General features: G+C 47.6%; 7 protein-coding genes across 7 annotated transcripts; 1 reads left to right on the top strand and 6 right to left on the bottom strand.

Annotated features, from left to right (window-relative positions):
- Positions 1 to 100: 100 nt before the first annotated feature.
- Positions 101 to 535, bottom strand: LOZ57_000300 (uncharacterized protein; the record flags this gene model as incomplete). Its single annotated transcript, XM_049249407.1, has 1 exon — positions 101 to 535. The coding sequence occupies one exon, from the start codon at positions 533 to 535 to the stop codon at positions 101 to 103; it is 435 nt and encodes a 144-aa protein (XP_049111601.1).
- Positions 536 to 3,507: 2,972 nt separating this feature from the next.
- LOZ57_000299 (uncharacterized protein) lies at positions 3,508 to 4,434 on the top strand (the record flags this gene model as incomplete). The annotated part of the gene is made up of 1 exon (XM_049249406.1): positions 3,508 to 4,434. The coding sequence occupies one exon, from the start codon at positions 3,508 to 3,510 to the stop codon at positions 4,432 to 4,434; it is 927 nt and encodes a 308-aa protein (XP_049111600.1).
- A 1,365-nt stretch (positions 4,435 to 5,799) lies between these two features.
- Positions 5,800 to 6,435, bottom strand: chz1 (Histone H2A.Z-specific chaperone CHZ1; the record flags this gene model as incomplete). Its single annotated transcript, XM_049249405.1, has 3 exons — positions 5,800 to 6,011; positions 6,149 to 6,158; positions 6,253 to 6,435. 3 exons carry the CDS (start codon positions 6,433 to 6,435, stop codon positions 5,800 to 5,802), a joined length of 405 nt encoding a protein of 134 aa, XP_049111599.1.
- A 785-nt stretch (positions 6,436 to 7,220) lies between these two features.
- SSA2 (Hsp70 chaperone) lies at positions 7,221 to 9,315 on the bottom strand (the record flags this gene model as incomplete). Its single annotated transcript, XM_049249404.1, has 3 exons — positions 7,221 to 7,386; positions 7,448 to 9,230; positions 9,300 to 9,315. 3 exons carry the CDS (start codon positions 9,313 to 9,315, stop codon positions 7,221 to 7,223), a joined length of 1,965 nt encoding a protein of 654 aa, XP_049111598.1.
- Positions 9,316 to 10,155: 840 nt separating this feature from the next.
- On the bottom strand, positions 10,156 to 10,831 carry LOZ57_000296 (uncharacterized protein; the record flags this gene model as incomplete). The annotated part of the gene is made up of 2 exons (XM_049249403.1): positions 10,156 to 10,514; positions 10,585 to 10,831. 2 exons carry the CDS (start codon positions 10,829 to 10,831, stop codon positions 10,156 to 10,158), a joined length of 606 nt encoding a protein of 201 aa, XP_049111597.1.
- A 5,071-nt stretch (positions 10,832 to 15,902) lies between these two features.
- LOZ57_000295 (uncharacterized protein) lies at positions 15,903 to 16,727 on the bottom strand (the record flags this gene model as incomplete). Its single annotated transcript, XM_049249402.1, has 1 exon — positions 15,903 to 16,727. One exon carries the CDS (start codon positions 16,725 to 16,727, stop codon positions 15,903 to 15,905), a length of 825 nt encoding a protein of 274 aa, XP_049111596.1.
- An 896-nt stretch (positions 16,728 to 17,623) lies between these two features.
- On the bottom strand, positions 17,624 to 18,105 carry ATG8 (ubiquitin-like protein atg8; the record flags this gene model as incomplete). Its single annotated transcript, XM_049249401.1, has 3 exons — positions 17,624 to 17,654; positions 17,712 to 17,944; positions 18,016 to 18,105. The coding sequence occupies 3 exons, from the start codon at positions 18,103 to 18,105 to the stop codon at positions 17,624 to 17,626; spliced, it is 354 nt and encodes a 117-aa protein (XP_049111595.1).
- Between the last annotated feature and the right edge of the window lie 492 nt (positions 18,106 to 18,597).

The raw sequence follows: 18,597 nt of genomic DNA, 5'->3' as shown, positions 1-18,597 counted from the left end.
TGAGAGAAAAGGCCGAAATCGTACAATCTCGTTTTGAATGAGACAAAATCCTTACACAAGATGCAGACTAACTAGAACACACGGCTTCCCAGGCCCCCAGCTATACTCCACAATCTCCCTGGTGGCTCGAATAGACAATCTCATATACGTGCCCGTCCGGATCCTCCACTGTGCGCGAGTACATTCCCCACTTCTCTTCTTCCGGCACCATCCTCGGCCCCCTCTTCCCGCCCGCCCCAATGGCCTTCCCTACCAAACTCTCCACTTCCTCTGGGGATTCAGCGCCTAGGCTGATCAGTGACTGCGTGACTTGATGTGCGTCCGCGGTTTTGCGACCCTGGAATAGCCATCGCTCCCAGGTTTCGTGGGAGTGGTAGAATATATGGACAGAATCGGAGTAGGCGAAGCTAGCGGATCTCATACCGTCACGGCCGCCATCGAATTTTTTGATCAGGCCGAGCGCGGATGCGAAGCGTTTGGAGGCGTCGATGTCTTTGCTGGGAAGGTTGATATAGACCACTCTTGGAGACGACATCGTGTTGGTTTGGTTGTGGGAGGTGTGAGGGCGCAGAAAGGTATGTACTTTGAAGTTTTATTTGCCGATAGTAGATATTTGCTCTAGAGCTAGTAGGTATCGATTGAACCTCTACGTGACAGAAGCACAACCGCTCTTTTTATATCCATTTCTCTTCTACCTTGTTGGACCGTCAGACCACCGCAACTATCCTGCAGCCTGTCGCATTCATGGATCCGACACCCATTCCAAGCAGCTGCTATATGATGTTCAATAATCAGTCCTCTCCAGTCATGACAGTCAGAAAATTCGCTCTACCAAAAGGTAAATTTGATTTAGCTGGCCCGGCAAGCCTGCCATTCCCATGCATGAGGCAGCTTGAATTAGAGCATCTATCCTAGAATACGAGGCGGGATAGCTCGTGCGTTGACAAGCTAAAGCGTGAATAGTAATACAGAAAACTCAGGCGCTCCGTAATCCCCGACGCCTCCAGCTGGTTGTTCAGTAATCGGAGTGCCCAACCCCTGCATGGCGGTTCTGGGCGGAACTGCAACCTTTCACTTGCGCGAAATCCCGCTGTCTTGAGAAGTGAGATTTTTAGCATTTGCGGAACTCAGTTATCCCGGCAGCCCTGGCTAGTGAAGTGAGATGTTACTCGGCGTGGTGATCGTCGTCGAACCCTTCACCACTGAGGCATATTCTGGCTGCAGGGCTGCCACTCGACTCTCTAGGCACCCGAGGGTCCCGTCACAACTTATCGGCATTGGGAAACAATGCATGATGGATTATGAGACCCAACCTGTTAGATTGACCTCATTTGAACAGCACAGAAGTGAATGCTGGTACGGGTCCACGGTTACTCTTGCTGCCTTCACTATCACTTGTGTACTCACGCGGAGTACATGGCCTCCTCTTATAAAAACTCAACTTGCAAGTTCAAACTCTCTGATCCCTATCTTACCCTATGTTTCTGGATTGTTTAGAAATCCACCAAATCAAAATAAACTACAGAATTAGCAGCTACAATATCCTCACACATATTTGGACATTCTCTGTAGCTCATGGGCATATCGACTGGCGTGGAAACTTAGTTTCAGGTATTTGAATGCCTGGGCAGTCGATATGCTCGTGAGCTACAGTGCCACGGCAATGCTTATTCAAGCAGCAGGCACACCCAGGGCGGTGGAGCCGTGTCTGGCAAGCGCCCGCTGATGGGATCGACAGCGGACGGGATATGGTAAGTGCGACCACATCGCTCGTGAGCCAATGCACTCGCTGTATCTGCAGCTTGTTAAGTTGCTGAAGCTGCTGTTTTTTCTACAGGACAACGACCGGCCATAACTGTGCGACATGCCTCGGTTCACCACTCCCCAGGGTTATGGTCGGAATGGGGAGGCGAATTCGCTTTCTTCCGCGGTTGTACCAGTCGCAGACCTATCTGCTAGAGGATTTCCGAAATATGACCCCAGGTACTAAGTGAAATCACCAAATGCCCGTCAAAATATATCCTTTATACCTATAAGCTAATGCATTTACACCCCCTATAATACACCAGTCTCTGCTACACAGAGAGAGAGAGAGTCCAAACTTTCACTCTCAAAAAAGAAGGTGTATAGGACACTCTTCTCTGATACAACCCTGGGAACACCGCCACGTACACTGGAATTCTCAAGGAGGTACCCACCGATGGACCTGATAGCGGCGGTGGCACAGGGATGATAATTTGTATGCTCTCCGCTTGCCGTGGAATTGGAAGCGCCGCAGGTGGCCCCCTAAGCGAGATTTTAATAAACATCCTTGTGGGGTGATCGGTGGAAGTTTTATATAATTTTCGACGCCTTTCGAATACACCAGCAAGGTTTCTTTCCAAGTACTAGAAATCAGCCAACATGACAGAAGAGGCGATCAAGAATCTCGCCGCCTTCGGAAAATCCATGATAGAAGCAATGGGGTCATCGAACCAAGTCAGCTGAACTGGCTAGGGGCCGGTATTATACTGTATGTCATGGGTGCTCTAATGGAAATGGAGCTTAATTCATAGTCATTTAACTGTTGCAGTGGCAGATCCGGATTGATGTTTTATAGGGTTTTGCCCTATGCAGTCATGTCTCTCTTGATTGGTTGGATTTCTTTATGTGATGGAAGAGTACAGCTCTTTACACTCAAATCTGTCTAGAAAACAGAGTATCTGATATGATATTCTCAAGTCAGCGAGAAAAGGGTACAACAGTAGTAAGTACAAATTCGCTTAACTAGGCTTTTTAACTTTTCACCCGCAAAACACAAGCTGCAGATGAAATGTCCTATGATTTTGCTGCATGGCTGCAGACTAGGCTTGACTGTCTGAATACATGGACATGAGCTGAAAGTGGGTTGCTATAATTATCTGCTGTACCCTATATTGTTGCAGGTAACACTGAGCTGAAGGCAAGGTGTGACCTTGTGTAACATGAAGTCTAACACTATTTCACAGAGACAAGTTATAACATCATAACATACACTGTGGATAATGTCCCCCTGCAATGGGCCTGTGAACCTCATGAACAGGCTAGAAAGCTTGACACAGTCACAGATATACTCCCATGAATAAGGCCAACTGCATAGCCCTCATTTCAGATCAAATTCCGAGTTTAAACAATGTCAGCTACGCCACTATCCTGACCTGGATGAGGCAATATGCATCACTCTGTCCATACGACATTTCCCTGTTTTCTTGTAGCACAGCCTTTAACCCAATTTCAGCAATTCCAATGTTAATCGCCGCAGGAAGGTTGCCTTACCACCTTCTTAAGGCTGCCGGTTGCCTATAAATATGTGGACTGTTTCCAGCACCTCGATGAGCTATAAAATCAGTCAAACTACCCATTTGTCACGTAGGCTTTCTGGCAATCCTCTGCTTTGCGTGTCAATATTCTTATTCACTAGAATACACTATCTCCTCTATCCCCCAACATTATTCCGATACCAGTCACCACAGTTTTCTCGGCATAAAAATGGTTTCCTTCAACGACATCAAGTGGGATTCTCACAAGAAACAGTTTTACTACGATGACGACGACGTTGCACGTACCCATGTCCCCGTCAACTATGAGGACCAACGTGGCAATTTTTCCCTCAGCAAAGCGCAGTTGGATAAATGGTTCTCGATCGACAAACGTTCAAAATTATCTCTGCCAAAATACATAATCACGAACGAGATGGAGTATGGAAACAAAGAACAAAACCAGTACTGGCGTCTCAATGGAGGTATCGCAGTTTACGAGCCCATTGAATGGGTCCCTTGCGTCCATCTCATAAAACAATTCCCAGCAAGCATGCTCGAGAAGGAAATCACGATAACGGAGTCCGAAACCCAGCAAACCGAGCTTTGGGCCGAAGCAAGTGCATCTCTTTCTATGTCTGCCAGTGCCAGCTACTTTGGCGTTCAAGTTGCAGCCGAGGCGAAGGTCGAAGGAGGAGTCAAGACCAAAAAGGAAACCAGCAGGATTATGGAAGTTAAAGAACACGGGAAAATACCACCAGGAACCCCCTGCTATGAAGTCATGGTCGGTATGATTCTCAAGTTGAAAAAGACCCACTCCTTTAACCTGAGACCTGATGATGTGTACTGGACACAAAATGACAACAGAAAGCTTACCTGGGGTGGCGACGAGTCCTGGGGCAGTATCCAGGTCTTAGACTATTCACTTCAGAGGAAGGAGGTCAAGGCACTGCAGTTTTATTACCAGTCAACTTTTATCCAGACATTGCCGGTGCTGCAGAACCAAAAGTTGCATGGTATGCATATTCTATTTTCATGCGTAGGGTGGAAAGAATGGTATGCTTATACCCGGGCTGAAAATAAGGACGAAAGGGGGCAAATCCGGCTCCAAGCTTACCCAGCATGGGATCCAATGTCAACTCTCCTTACACTTGAATAGTACGTCGCCTTTACCCAATGGGATGTTTTTCCCTTCTATTTTTTCCACACATCGTCATCTAGCCGAAATGCGGGCAGGTGTAAGAACCAGGTTTTTGCTGGGAGATGCAGGGCAAAAGCCGTGGTATTCTGTCTTCAGGGTTGATATGACAAGTTTTCTGAAATTTGTAGAGGTATAGTTTCTTTTTCCGGCTGTTTAGTTGGGTGATAAAGTGCAAATATCAAGGCTAGATAGAGTCTTATACCCGCGATCACACCAGCTACAGTTCTACCATACTGCTAAAAACAACTACACTATTCCATATTTTCACTGAATATTACATTTGATACCCTTTGTCCATTCACCAGATCAACTTTGTCTTCATTACTCACAAAGACCTTCAGTTTTCACGCGCGCTGACTGAAATCACACTTGAAACTGGGAGATATTCTCGCTTTGGCCTTGTATCTCGCCCCCGGGACTGACCCGTCTCCTACAACGGATCACTTCCATACACATTGCTTTCAAAAACTACTCCTTTACGTAACTATTGTGGAAGTCGTCTACAGGGCCTCTCTTTTCTATCTTAGTGATAGATCCCTTGGCATAAGCCTCGGAAGATGCGTTATCTTTTACTCCATGCTCTGTAGGTAGCAAGAAATATCATTTCGCTCACTGACCTCGTCACGCCCGTAACTTCATGATTAAGGATTCTGTTTCTTTTATTTAGGCTCTAGGAAATGCGCTTTTAGAGAGTGGCCTTAGTCGCGATGAAATTTAATTTTCCGCAGGCGGTGGAGATGAAAGTACAGTAAGAGAAGCACGAATCAACGGTTCCTCTCGTTCTAAATTGAATTACCTCTTCGACATCTTCAGGTTTGATTTCGGGGAACAGATTCCAGATCGGTGACCAGCACGGCCGCCATTAAAGGGCGCGTGGCGCGGGTAGTCCGCAAATTCAAGTAATGGGAATACGAATAGGCAAAATTGGTATTGGAGCTGAGCCGAAAAGGTGGATGTAAATAGCAGTATCTTCATGAATAACCCATAATGTGACATTTTCTAAAGCGCTGTGCCGTTGTTTTAAGAAAACATCGAGCTCTCATTGAAGCCAGAAAGCCAACTGGCTGCATTTTCCATTCCTTACCACCCGTAAACTTGCCCTAGTCCACGCCTCCGTCATGCATGAACACCATTGCCATCCGCGCTAGAAACCGCTCTAGGGGAATAATAGGTTGAAATGAAAACCAGCCAAAATAAAAAAAGACATGGAGAGAATTAAAAAGTAAAAATCAAAGGTAAAAGAGATACATTTTGTAGGCATTCGAAGTCGTAAATACCGTGCCGATTCTTTCGGTGGACGATGGAAATTGCGGGCGGTATTACCTAAGATCTCATTTCCTCAGCGTCCTCGCGTGGCGGGGCATAGTAATCTTCGTCGTCGTCGTCCTCCATGGTCTCGTCCTCATCAGCCTTCGCAGCAGCTTGGGCGTAGTCAATCTTCTTGCCACGAGTGCGACGACCGCCTTCGATGATGTTGCTGGCGGAGATTGGCTCGAGCTTATCATCATCATGATCCTCTTCTTCGTCGATGTCATCTAGAGAATGCGCGTGAGCATTGGCCCAATACGGCGATAGGGTCTGGATAAGAGCGCAAGATGGGGAGGAAGGGGACAAGTGGATGGAGGAGCGATGGAAAAAATGGCCCTGGAATAATTGGAATGTGTCTCCATACCTTCAACAAGCTATGTTATGAAAAAAAGACATGTCAGTCAAACTATTATATCATCAAAACAAACAAAAAGGTGTTTCAGCAATTGTAAATAAACAACAACTCACAACCTCATCATCTCCAGCCTCACTCTCCTCAGAATCAGTATCCTCAGCCTCCTGGCCCATGAACGCATCCTCTGGCTCCACAGCCTTTGCCTTCCCCTTGCCCTTGCTGGCGGTAGCAGTAACATCAGGAGCGGCAGAGCCGGCGTGCTCCAGCTGGGCGGGATTCTCGTTCTCAGTACTCATCTTGTAGAGATAATTAGATTAAAAAAAGAAAGAATTGGATATCACAAATGACTTGCGACGCAACAAAACAAGCTCAATAGGTATGAGAGAGTGTGGGGAGGCAGTGGTTTGGAAGAGTGTGAGAGTGGAGGGAGAGAAACAGAATCGCGATGGATGTTCTTTTGCGCGAACCTTCGCTGCTGGGCACGTGAACAGACATCACGTGCTGGGCTGTGATAAATCACATTGATGGGCAACGACTGTTAGGGATGGTAACATGGCATATTCCCTTGAATGGCAGTGAAGTGGTGATGCTCGAAGATGCTATCACGGCGGCTCTAGTGAGAAAGCATGAGAGCCCCTGTACAAGCAACCTGGTCTGTTTTCTGCAAATCATTGCTAGGAACGATAATATCGAGTCTTACACAGTCGGCGAGATAGAAATTTTGGAGAATTACACGTTCTACGAAGGGATTTGAGAGTGGAAAAAAGTTAAGCATTGAAAAGCAGCTCCATTCATCATTATCAGAAACTTTTCCTGCCTACAGAACCATGTAAGAAATTTTCATTTGTTGTTTCAGAGAGCATGATTAAGAGAATTCGAATTGGCCGCGGCCTAACCCAAATCTATGCATCGTGTGAAATTAAAAAAAAAAGAGCACACCGTATCTCATACCCATCGCAACCCTTTAGGAAACCATTGAAACAAAGAGCAGAACCCGCACCCAAGGAAAGACATTGAGACATCATAATTTTAAGCGCCGGATATGAAGAGCGGTCGGAAACATAGAAAAGAGGCGTCAAATTTAGTCGACTTCCTCAACGGTTGGGCCGTCATCACCGCCGTGGCCACGAGGAGCAGCACCGCCAGGGAAGCCTCCAGGGCCACCAGCACCAGGTGGGAAGCCGGCACCGGGAGCACCGCCTTCACCGCCAGCTCCGTAGAATTTCATCATGATGGGGTTGGCAACACTATAACAAATCAGTTAGCTTATGTTTTGAGTTGAATGATGGAAGTATTAAGAATACATACCCCTCGAGTTCCTTCTGCTTCTCTTCGTATTCTTCCTTAGTAGCAGTCTGGTTGTCATCGAGCCAGGCAACGACCTTGTCGACCTCAGTCTTCAAGGTTTCTTTGTCGGCAGCATCAAGTTTCTCATCGACCTTGGAGTCGCTCATGGTGTTGCGGAGAGAGTAGGCATAAGATTCGAGACCGTTCTTGGCGCCAATGCGAGAAGCTTCGGCCTCATCTTCAGCCTTGTATTTTTCAGCTTCAGCCAACATGCGTTCAATCTCTTCCTTGGAAAGACGACCCTTGTCGTTGGTGATAACAATCTTGTTGGTCTTGCCAGTGCCCTTCTCAAGAGCAGAGACGTTCATGATACCATTGGCGTCAACATCGAAAGTGACTTCGATCTGAGGAACACCACGGGGAGCAGGAGGAATGCCAGTAAGTTCGAATTTACCGAGCAAGTTGTTGTCCTTGGTGCGAGCACGTTCACCTTCGTAGACCTGGATCAAGACACCAGGCTGGTTGTCGGAGAAAGTAGAGAAAGTCTCGGACTTCTTGGTTGGGATAGTAGTGTTGCGCTTGATGAGAGGAGTCATGACGCCACCAGCAGTCTCGATGCCCAAGGAAAGAGGAGCAACGTCGAGAAGCAAGATTTCGTTGGTAGACTTGGAGGAAGTATCGCCAGACAAGATAGCAGCCTGGACAGCAGCACCGTAGGCAACGGCCTCGTCAGGGTTGATAGACTTGTTGGGCTCCTTGCCATTGAAGAAGTCGGAGACCATCTTCTGGATCTTGGGGATACGGGTAGAACCACCGACCAAGACGATTTCGTGGACGGAAGATTTATCGATTTTAGCGTCACGGAGGACACGCTCAACAGGCTCCATGGTGGAACGGAAGAGATCCTGGCAAAGTTCCTCGAAACGGGCACGAGTGATGGAAGTGTAGAAGTCAACACCCTCGTAGAGAGAGTCGATTTCAATAGAAGTCTGGGCAGCAGACGAGAGAGTGCGCTTGGCACGTTCGCAAGCAGTGCGGAGGCGGCGAAGGGCGCGAGCATTGGAGGACAGATCCTTCTTGTGCTTACGCTTGAATTCGTTGACAAAGTGGTTGACAAGACGGTTGTCGAAATCTTCACCACCCAAGTGAGTGTCACCAGCAGTAGATTTGACTTCAAAGATACCCTCCTCGATGGTCAAAAGAGAAACATCGAAAGTACCACCACCCAAATCAAAGATAAGGACATTGCGTTCGCCCTCAGCTTTCTTGTCCAAGCCGTACGCAATAGCAGCGGCAGTAGGCTCGTTGATGATTCGAAGAACGTTAAGGCCGGCAATCAGACCAGCATCCTTGGTGGCCTGACGCTGAGAGTCATTGAAGTAAGCAGGGACGGTAACGACAGCATTGTTGACAGTGCCGCCAAGGTAGGCTTCGGCAGTTTCACGCATCTTGGTCAAGACCATCGACGAGATTTCTTCGGGAGTGAATTGCTTCTCCTCGCCCTTGAACTCGACCTGGATGACGGGTTTGCCGGCTTTGTCGATGATCTTGAAGGGGAAGTGCTTCATATCAGCCTGGACTTCAGCATCGTTGAATTTGCGGCCGATAAGACGTTTTGCATCGAAAACAGTGTTTGTGGGGTTCATGGCCACTTGGTTCTTTGCGGCATCACCGATCAAGCGCTCGGTATCTGTGAAAGCCACGAAAGAGGGCGTAGTACGGTTACCCTGGTCGTTGGCGATAATTTCAATGCGGTCATCACGAAAGATACCCACGCAGGAGTATGTCGTGCCCAGATCGATACCTGAAAATATATTAGCTAGGGTGACTCAAGGAGAGGAAGCTCAAGAGCGGGGGAAAAGCAGCCACTTACCGATAGCTGGAGCCATTGTGAAGAAAAAATGCAGGGAATATGGTACAAGAGAAGTTTAGGAATGAAAAAACAGTTGATCTATGGGGGAGAAGGGAGGAGAGAGATGGTCACAGAGGAAGAGAAGAAGAGTGGATGGGTTGGGAGAATTTTGCAAGTTGGGTGGAAGCCGAAGCGAAGAAGATGCTTATATGTGGGCAGTCGAGGTTTTGGCGCCAGAAGCTTCTAGCAACCCTGCGGTTCGACGGGCATCCACGACCTTCCATCGCCTGCCCAGCGCCCACGCGAACGTTCTGGCGCACGCAGGCGGCCTCTGGCATTGCGCGACAGTCTCTACAGGCTAGCTGACCGTCTACATATTCCCAATGCCCCCTGCGAGTCGCTCCACGGCTGTTCTGGCGCACTCATGGCGGGTAGGCGGGCGGGTTGCGTGTGGGCAGCTGTGACGTAATCGGGTGGGATGCCCGCCGAAAACTCTTCTGGCCGGGCGGAGAGAGAGACTCGCGCATGTCAGGCCACAGAAAGCATGGCTAGCCTGGGAGCATGTGGCAAACTCACTTGCACCGGCTACACTGAGCTCTTCGCTGTCGCTAGCAAGCTCCGTGACGCTGCTGGAGGGCGAGATGGCGGCTTCATCGCGGGGCACCACAAGCGACGCTGAGTCAGCAGACTTCTAGCGAGATCGGATGGTCAACAACACGCATTTGCATAAATAAATTAGGGTCAATCATTGCTACAGTACACTATGGAAACCCGTCTAGCATACATTCCAATCCCAGCACCGCTCGATTAGTGATTAATTAACCTATTACTAGATGTTACAGAACTACCCAAACATATCCACCCTCTTTCTACTCGCTTACATTAAGGCAGCGAGAGCACCCATAACCCCAAGGCCAAGAGCCATGGCGGCGCTCTGCAGCTGGCTGGCGGCATTCTTCGTCTGCTGAGGCGGAGCAGCAGTCGTCACAGTCGTGTTTCTGCCGGGAGTGCTTGGGCTACCGGTGCCGGTGGGGATGATGGCACGCGAGGAAGCCGTGGATGTGGACGCAGGCCTCGTCGAGTTGGTAGACGGCGCGGGCGAAGAGGCCGGGGTGCTGACCTGGGCCTGTGGTGGCGGGATAACGCTGAGCCTGCGAGTGGCACCGCATTGCTCAAGCGTCGAGCCATTCGGGCAACACCCGGTGTCTGTGCAGTACGTGCCAGCCCGGCAGTACTCTGTTGCAGGCCCTGTTAGCTGGCTGACCTTTTTTACACCTCGCTGGAGCTTTCATTGTGGTCTACTTACTTCCATTGGAGCAGCATGATTCGCCTTGACCGGGGTTGTAGCACATGTTCGGGTACACACACTGGGCGTATCCGATGCCACAGGACCGCTCGCAAGTGACTGGGGGAGCGACCGCCTTGCAGATTTGCGTCTGGCGCTTCAAAATGGGGGTGTTATCGTTTGATTCATGGGTGGCTGCGACGAACTCGAGCGCCTGGGAGGCAACGGCGAGAGTGCCGACAAGAAGAAGCGAAGCCTTGAACAACATGTTTCAATCAAGAGCACGCCCTTCTACTGGGTAACTAGGCTATCAAGGACCGGGAGAATCTTTTTGCACAGACTTGAAGCGAGAGGCTGCACGCGGAAAAGACACCAGGACGGAAGCCTTTCATGGGAGACCCGATGACCCGAATCCTTCTTATATCTATCTTCACATCCTTTCAGCTCACACAGACTATGCCCCTAAGCGATGGTACATCAAAAAAACAAATAATTCAGGAACAGCCAGTAAGCAGACATCTTTTAAGCCTGCGGTCTTCGTATCTCGAATATTCTCTCAGGCCATCCGTTGATGTTCGAATCCAATACGAGGTGTCTGCCTTGGTCAAACAAGCTCACGACGCCCACAGCAGCCCTAGTTACAATCCAAAGGGTCCAGACAAGCTGACGCAGCTTTGCTCAATTTAATTATATGCAAAATTCCTACTCGTTGTCTCGCTCCTAGAATTCAACACAGCAAGGCATGGGTGTGGACTACCTTGCACCTTCCACCATTCCCGACAGGAATAGTCTGGAATAGCGTTTTGTTCTCCTGAGTTCGCCTTGAAATGCCAGTAGCCAATTGGCAATGTGTGCGTGAAGCGCATATTTGTGGTAAGCGACAGGCGGCTGACAAGGAGAAAATAAGCTTGTTTGAGGCGTTCGCCGGTAGGCAACGTGGGTGCTCTGACGGGCTGCAGCCAGCCTGGACAAGTTCAGCCCGATGCGAAAAACTCGAGAAAAAGCAAATGAATACAGGTCCATTCCCTAGCTGCTTTAAATCGAAGGTTAACTAGGTACCTACCTAATTAAACCTTATTGTTGAGCCGTTTTGTTTCTTTAAAAACAGGCGTGAGTGCTACAGAGTGATGGAACTATGGTCACCGCCTGTCCATGGTGTATGTAGTTACCATTCACTTCTACACTATCCGGTGTGGCCAGTCTATTACAATGACCCTTGTGAATGGCGAAGTCGAAAAAATGTGATTTTCTCTGCCTTGAGGTAAAGCCGACCTCTTTCATTCCTTTTACGAGACACGGCCTCTCAATATGACAGGGCCCAGTGCTATGTCAAATGGTTCCAAGCTTTGATATCGGTTTCGTCAACCAGCCAAGAAGCGCCATCGAGTTTCTTTCCCGAATCAACAACAGGAAACTTGAGGCCGCTCTGAATACTACCTAACACCATGCCTTACAGTGCACAATGCAGGACTGCGTCCCGGGCTTCGCCTAACTCCCGTCTTCTTGAAAATATATTTGGTAAGGAGTTCATTTTTTTTCTTTTAACCTTTCCCGGCTACTACAACAATATTCGTCTTTTTGCGACACTTTGCAACGAATCAAAGTTTTAAACATATACATTCATGACTTCTTACCCACCTACCTTCGGCCACTCAGTCTTTCTTCTCGTATTGGTTAAAAAGAGAGCATAGGCAAATTCTATCCGATAGCTACAGCCTATATACAGAAAATAAGGGTACGAATATCTCCTACGAAGCTTAACGGCCGCTACCCAGCATAACCCTTCACCCATAAGGAGTACATTACCTCACACCCTGTACACAGCACTGATATGAGATCAAAAATAGCCAAATATACTCCACATAACTGATAATAGATACACACGTCTGATACCCCCCCCCCCATGGGCCACTCAATGCTATCTATTTTTAAATTCAGGCCTTGGCAAATAATTAGCTATATCTAACGAACGGTAGGTCTTTGATGAGGAGTTTTAAGCGTTATGTACTTCATATACCAGGACTATGTCTCTTTGGCCTTGTCTCTATCCCACGATTACTGCGGCTTTATCGGCAACAGTGGATAATACCTTCCTCGAAGGCGAGAACCCATCCTCAAGGCTGATTGTTTGGTTTTCGCAGATGCCCTGCACTCAAAGACAAGCAGGAAGAACCAAGGAATCAGACATATCAAAATTTGCTCGCATCTTGCCTGGCAAGTTGGTGAATAATTCTAGCGACAGGTCAGTATATCGCAGCAGCAGCTCACAGATATAGTCAACTACCACCCATGCTAGTGCTACTTGGGGTTTATGATGCGGTGTTGCTGGGCACAGATCTACCAAGGCCTAACCCTCCTCGAAATACACTCCGTATCGACCGGTGAACGACATACTCTTATTTCTAGCTCAGGGGCCATCATGATTTTGGTCAAGTAGGGTGACTTACAAAAGGTTGGCCCGAGGTAGGCGGTTGTGAAACCCGAAACTGAGTTTTTTTAAGATTGCCTATTTGCTTTCCCTGCAAAATTTACCTGGCCGGAGAGTACACTAGGGAGCCTCGACTGGCGTTCCATTTTCCCGAGCTCACTTTTGGTGAGTTTGTATAGCGGCTATTGATTATCAGTTTATCTGGGAGGGGGCAAACTACCATACTACATGTTCCTTGTTGCTATTATTAGTAGAGTTCTGAATTGCATTAAATATAAATACATATAATTTATATATGTGAGTACAGGAGTTTCAAATAGCAGAGGCAATTACTCTATCGGATGATTCATGAAAAGCCCGTTTGGAAGTAACGGGCCACTCTACCTAGCCAAAAGCTTGGAATCTCCCATCAGAGCCCCTTTGGAGGAGTTAGATTTTGTTGGATCCAATCAATATACTTGCTGACCCTGGTATATACGGTCGGATGTCCGCGGGAGCTGCAATAATATGAGAACGACGTGAGCCCCACTACAGCTTTTGTTTTTTCATCATAAAGAGGGCCTCCGCTATCCCCAGAGCATGTAGCCTTTTCCTTTATGCCCGCACAAACGTGGAAGTCTGTGATGTTGGGTGAATCGGGAACTGTTGTAAAAATGTCTCGACATTTCGAACGGTTCCAAATAGGAACCCCAACCTTCTGCAGATACTCGGTCGACTTTCCTTCAAATACGCTACTTCCCCTATTTACGAATTAATAGGATTCCAGCCTTGGGGCGGGAAGAATTGACTAACCAGCCTGCTGCCACGTCTATCTTATTGGGACGAGGATCGGTTCCGTTTTTTGGCAGCTTGGCAAAAGTAATATTTGGACCCTGTAGAGGTGTCTTTAAATAGATAAGAGCAATGTCATTGTGCCCTTTGTCGAATACAAACCCGGGGTGCACATAAACAGACCTAACCCTGGCGGTTTTCCCACCATATCTCCAAGTCTAATACAAATTAGTTGTGGTCAAGACATTAAAAGAACAACTTACGAGGGACCCTCCGCGGATAAGGACGGTCTTAAACCAAATTGGTAGGTTCTAGATGTAAAATTTATCAATCTCAAACCTGTTTTGAGTAGAGACAGGTGCATACAGTAACCGGTGGAGTGCCGTCATAGAGCGAAACACAATGGGCGGCCGTGAGAACAACGTTCTGATTCAGCAATACGCCGCCACAACGGTGATATGTACTTATGGCATCATCCGTTGCGTTATTACCGCCGATATGGAGAATATCAGTGAATTCGCCCGGTGCTGCTGGTGATCCTCCGACGATTCGAGAACTAAGAGCTGGGGCCGGAGCAGCGACTGTCAAGACGGCTGGGAACGCAAAAAATGCAATAATACAGAGTGCAGAAAGTATGCTTGCCATTATCTCGGTTTGGTTTGAAATAACTCCCAACATACCTAGGGGCAGAGTAGCTCTTATAACTATCCCTTTAACTAAGCCTTTGAACTATGAGAGATTTTTTGAAAATCACCAAGACATTCTGAGCAGTGGATATAGTTACCGTTGCCCCATTGCGTTGTTGTAACAGGACCGAGAAAGCTTCGGTCTCGATGATCCCATACCAACTTAAGTTTGGGGTTTGTGGAAGAGTGTCATTAATAAAGGATAGCGCGTTGAGAACGGGAAGTATGTTCAAGTAGATCTCAGAGAGCGTTGCATTTCCACGTCATCACACAAGATATTTTTCGTTGAGTGGGTATATGGAGTGGTTGACCAAACGAGCACATTTCAAACATGCAACCTAGAGACGGCGCATGCTTGTTTCTTTTTAGAGTTGAGCTTTATCTTCATCGGATGGTGATATAACTAGTATCTAGTTATATCCTCCGTACTGCGTACACATACTTCGTACTCTGTAGAACAGATAATTATTGGAGTACTCCGTAGTTAAGTAACGTCGTATCGAAGAAAGCTAAGCTTGCTTGATACCGCGTCTTGGGGGAAATAAGGCCTAGGAGACGCGTGAAACAGAAGTCTGGTAGGAGGAAGAAGATCAAGCCAAGCGACTACTCCATTGCGCTTTGTTTGTCCGTTTTGGGCGAAGTCGAGAGTTGATGCCTGTGGAGACAAGAATTGCCAAGGTAACCCGCCTGTTTAGGTGGCCTAATTAGCTAACTAGTTCACCCCTAGTTAACTAGTTAGTCACATGATATAGTTACATCGTGGGTTAGGTAAATTTGGACATACAGCGACGACAACATGAAGGCCATCTCCGCAATGGCACCTGCAGCTTACCCATATTTGATCTCCAGGTAGGACCCCGCTCACCGCTGATAGCATTTCATTTCCTGCTGCAGGGTAGGAGTACTGATCTCTTTGCGCCCAGGCTTGGGGATCCTATCTTCGCGCTGTTTATTGGCACATCAGCGGCTCTTATCCGTATTCGTCGCGAGCACCGGGAAAAGCACCCAAATGACCCCAGCGACATTCTGTCGGTACTGAGTTTGGGAAAGGGGAGACTGGAGAGATGGTGGAGTGGCTGGCCGTGAGCGGGTACCAAACAGCCCCTCGTTTAACATCTTGACAGACGTTGGGAGACTGTTCTGGCTTCCTCACTGGTGGCCGCTATTTACGGGTTTCAAAGTTCTATTGGCAGAGAAGGCCGAGTTATCATAGCTACAACATCGGTTTCGGAAGTACTGGAGTTGGTTAAAAGGAGGTGGACCCAATAATGCACCACTGGTTGAGGGTAAAAGAAACCGGCGTTTAATGGAAAACTACTTAATTGCTCGGATATCCTTATCCAGTGCTTCCCCATGCATTACAACATCATCAAAGACATTATCGCACTTACCGGTGGATTCTGTTTTGCTCCGCAAATTGTTCAGCCGCTATTGCACCGTCGTCCACAATGGCATTACCATGCTCTAATCGATGTTCGCCTTGCTGTCTGCAATTCCCTCAATGACCACTCAGGAGATGAGAATTGATAGACTCTAAAGCGACCTTTCACACTCAAATCCACTCTCCATCCGACGGTGTCAAGCATCCTCTGGCAGAACCCCATTAGGCTCCCGAAGTAAACGCCGTGGCCATCACGTATCTTGCCACCATACTCATCGATGTCTGGATGTCCCAGCCTGCCTGTTGTCACTGGGAGATAGGCATGGCACATTTCGTGGATCAGAACCTCGACTATCAAATCAACACGTCTTTTAATACTCTTTATTTTGCGGTTGCAGTTCAGATCACTGCTCGATAATTGTATTTCGAGGGGGTAAACTCCACACTTCGTCTCTCCTAGTGCCTTTATGGAACCCAAATTATTTCCCAAGCCAATGCGTACGTGCGTCCACAGAGCCTGCGCGAAAAAGATTCTGTCCATTATTTTAAAGATGGCAAGAACAATTATTCTCACAGGAAGCCGTTGAAAATCTTGGTCGAAGTAGAGTTTTCTGTATAACCTCTCAGCCGCTCTCGCGTTAGATCGAAGAAAATTTTCAGGCCGGCTCCAATTCTCCATCGCGGCCATTGCTTGAGTGGTGCTCATGAAGGCTCCAGCTTGAGGTGTAATTACTTGGCCTAGAAGAATATCCACGTCACCTGGGTGCACGTGGGGATCAGCTTCACATACAATCTCGACAGTCTCTTCATGATCGGGTTCACGGGGCACCGTCTTGTACGGTTCATATTCATATTGAATATTGTCGACTACCCCACATATGTCGCAGAAATAGTCCATTGATATAGCTGCTCAGAGCTCTCAGGGGCTTTCGTAAGCAGATTGACTATAATCGAGTGCGGTGTAAGTGCAACTCAGTAACTTCTCTCCTAGTTGTTTTTTTTTTAATTGCCGAATGTCTGTGAGCTTTGTCTTCAAGGTTGACTTTGATGGTTAGGGTCTTGAGGGAGAATGTTTTCAAATGCTTTTATATGTGCGCTGGATGTTACTTTGGCAATGATTACAATGCATTGGATACCTGCGCTTGTACTGTTGCTGAGGTACTTTTTGGGGTTTTGTATGTATGACATACATGCATACATAAATTAGATCAACCCTAAGGCTCTTCACTGTCCCCTTTTTTGGAGAATCAGTATTAGGGACTTCCTGAGAACATATGTAACATCATCACACTTCCTGGAAGTGATAATTTTCTTACATCCCTGTTAATGGTTGAGAAATAGTGATTTATATAATAGATCATTGATGACATACTACCAATGCCACAAAAGTAGACTCCATCCATTATCAGACATTCTTATAGTAATCACAGCCCCATCGAAAAAAAATGCATAAGGATAAAGAAAGCTATCATCCTCTGCCCGTAACACACGGTATCACGGACAGGAGGTTAGAAAAGAGAGGGTAAATAGGGTAAAAGCAAAGGGAGAAAACGCCATAGTAAGACTAAAACACCGAGTACCGCAAGAACCCTGATTTCTTAAGCACATGCATTTTACCCAATATAAGAAAGACCGTGGCATAGAGAAAGAATCCAAAATGAGAATACGAGGGATGGGGCAGTATATGGAAAATACGCTGAGATTACTGTTCCAGACCATGCATCAAAGGAAGCTTAGAAAGCAAATTCTATTTCCCGAGATGCTAAGTGCCAACTTGAAACTGGGCGATCCAGATTAGTTTCCAAACGTATTCTCCCCCGAATATCTAGATCTTAGTCAGTAGGGCTTCTATTAAATTTCCATACAAACAGGCATGACATACGTGATATACAAGAACCCGTCATCATCCTTGTGCTCTTCATAGATACTGCTCATTAAGGCGGCAGTTGGGGGCAAAACCTCGTCGACGAAAATGAAAATCGCCTTCTCTGGTGACAGCTTGATACGTTTGCGGATAACGTAGACAAACTGGCCTACGGTCAGGTCGGCAGGAACGAGATACTTCTTCTTGTCGATAGTAGCAATATCTGACTTCTCAACCTTTTCACAGATTACCTAGGAAAGAGTGTAAGTCAGCAGTGAAGCGGCGAGGACGGGGTAGGGGAGAGGAGGCGTCCGTAACGTACAGGAATGCGATCTGTGTACTTCTGGCGGATCCGCTCGGCCTCAGCCTTGCGCTTTTCGAAAGGGTGCTCGTCCTTAAACTTGGAACGCATGGTGGTTTATGCTTGGTGGAGGCCTGACGTAGGTTTAAAGGCGCAGGTATCACGTTGCGAAGGGAACAACGGGAAGGAAGAGTTCAGCTCTGTCTAGGTGGGTCTTGATACCTGCTGTGTAGAGACTGTAGGATAATGTAGCTGTTAGAATCGATGCGGGAGATGGAGATAGATGGATTCCGTCTAGGTAGTCGATAGAAAGTAGAAGAGAAGTTCAGCCCCGCGTAATCGATCGGGAGGGCGGTGGAGGCAGAACTATGCTGGACTGGGTTAGCGGGGGGAGCCTGTGACAGGATATGATGACTAATTCGCCTCTGTGGCCAATGACGTGACCCGTAAGGCGTCCACGTGATACGCTGTTTACCATCGAGTGACAACCTGCAGCAACTGCTCGTGGGAAGGGAAGAGTCATAGGTTTGGTAGTAGTCTCCACGCCTTGTTTTATACCATTCTAGTCAGTTGCGTGGTCCTTGCGCAATTGTAGGTCCATTC

Source organism: Ophidiomyces ophidiicola (genome assembly GCF_022830035.1).
Source record: "Ophidiomyces ophidiicola strain CBS 122913 chromosome Unknown scaffold_1, whole genome shotgun sequence".
NCBI lineage: Eukaryota > Fungi > Ascomycota > Eurotiomycetes > Onygenales > Onygenaceae > Ophidiomyces > Ophidiomyces ophidiicola.
Note: the sequence above shows the minus strand (reverse complement) of the source record. Positions and strands in the feature narration are given on the sequence as shown.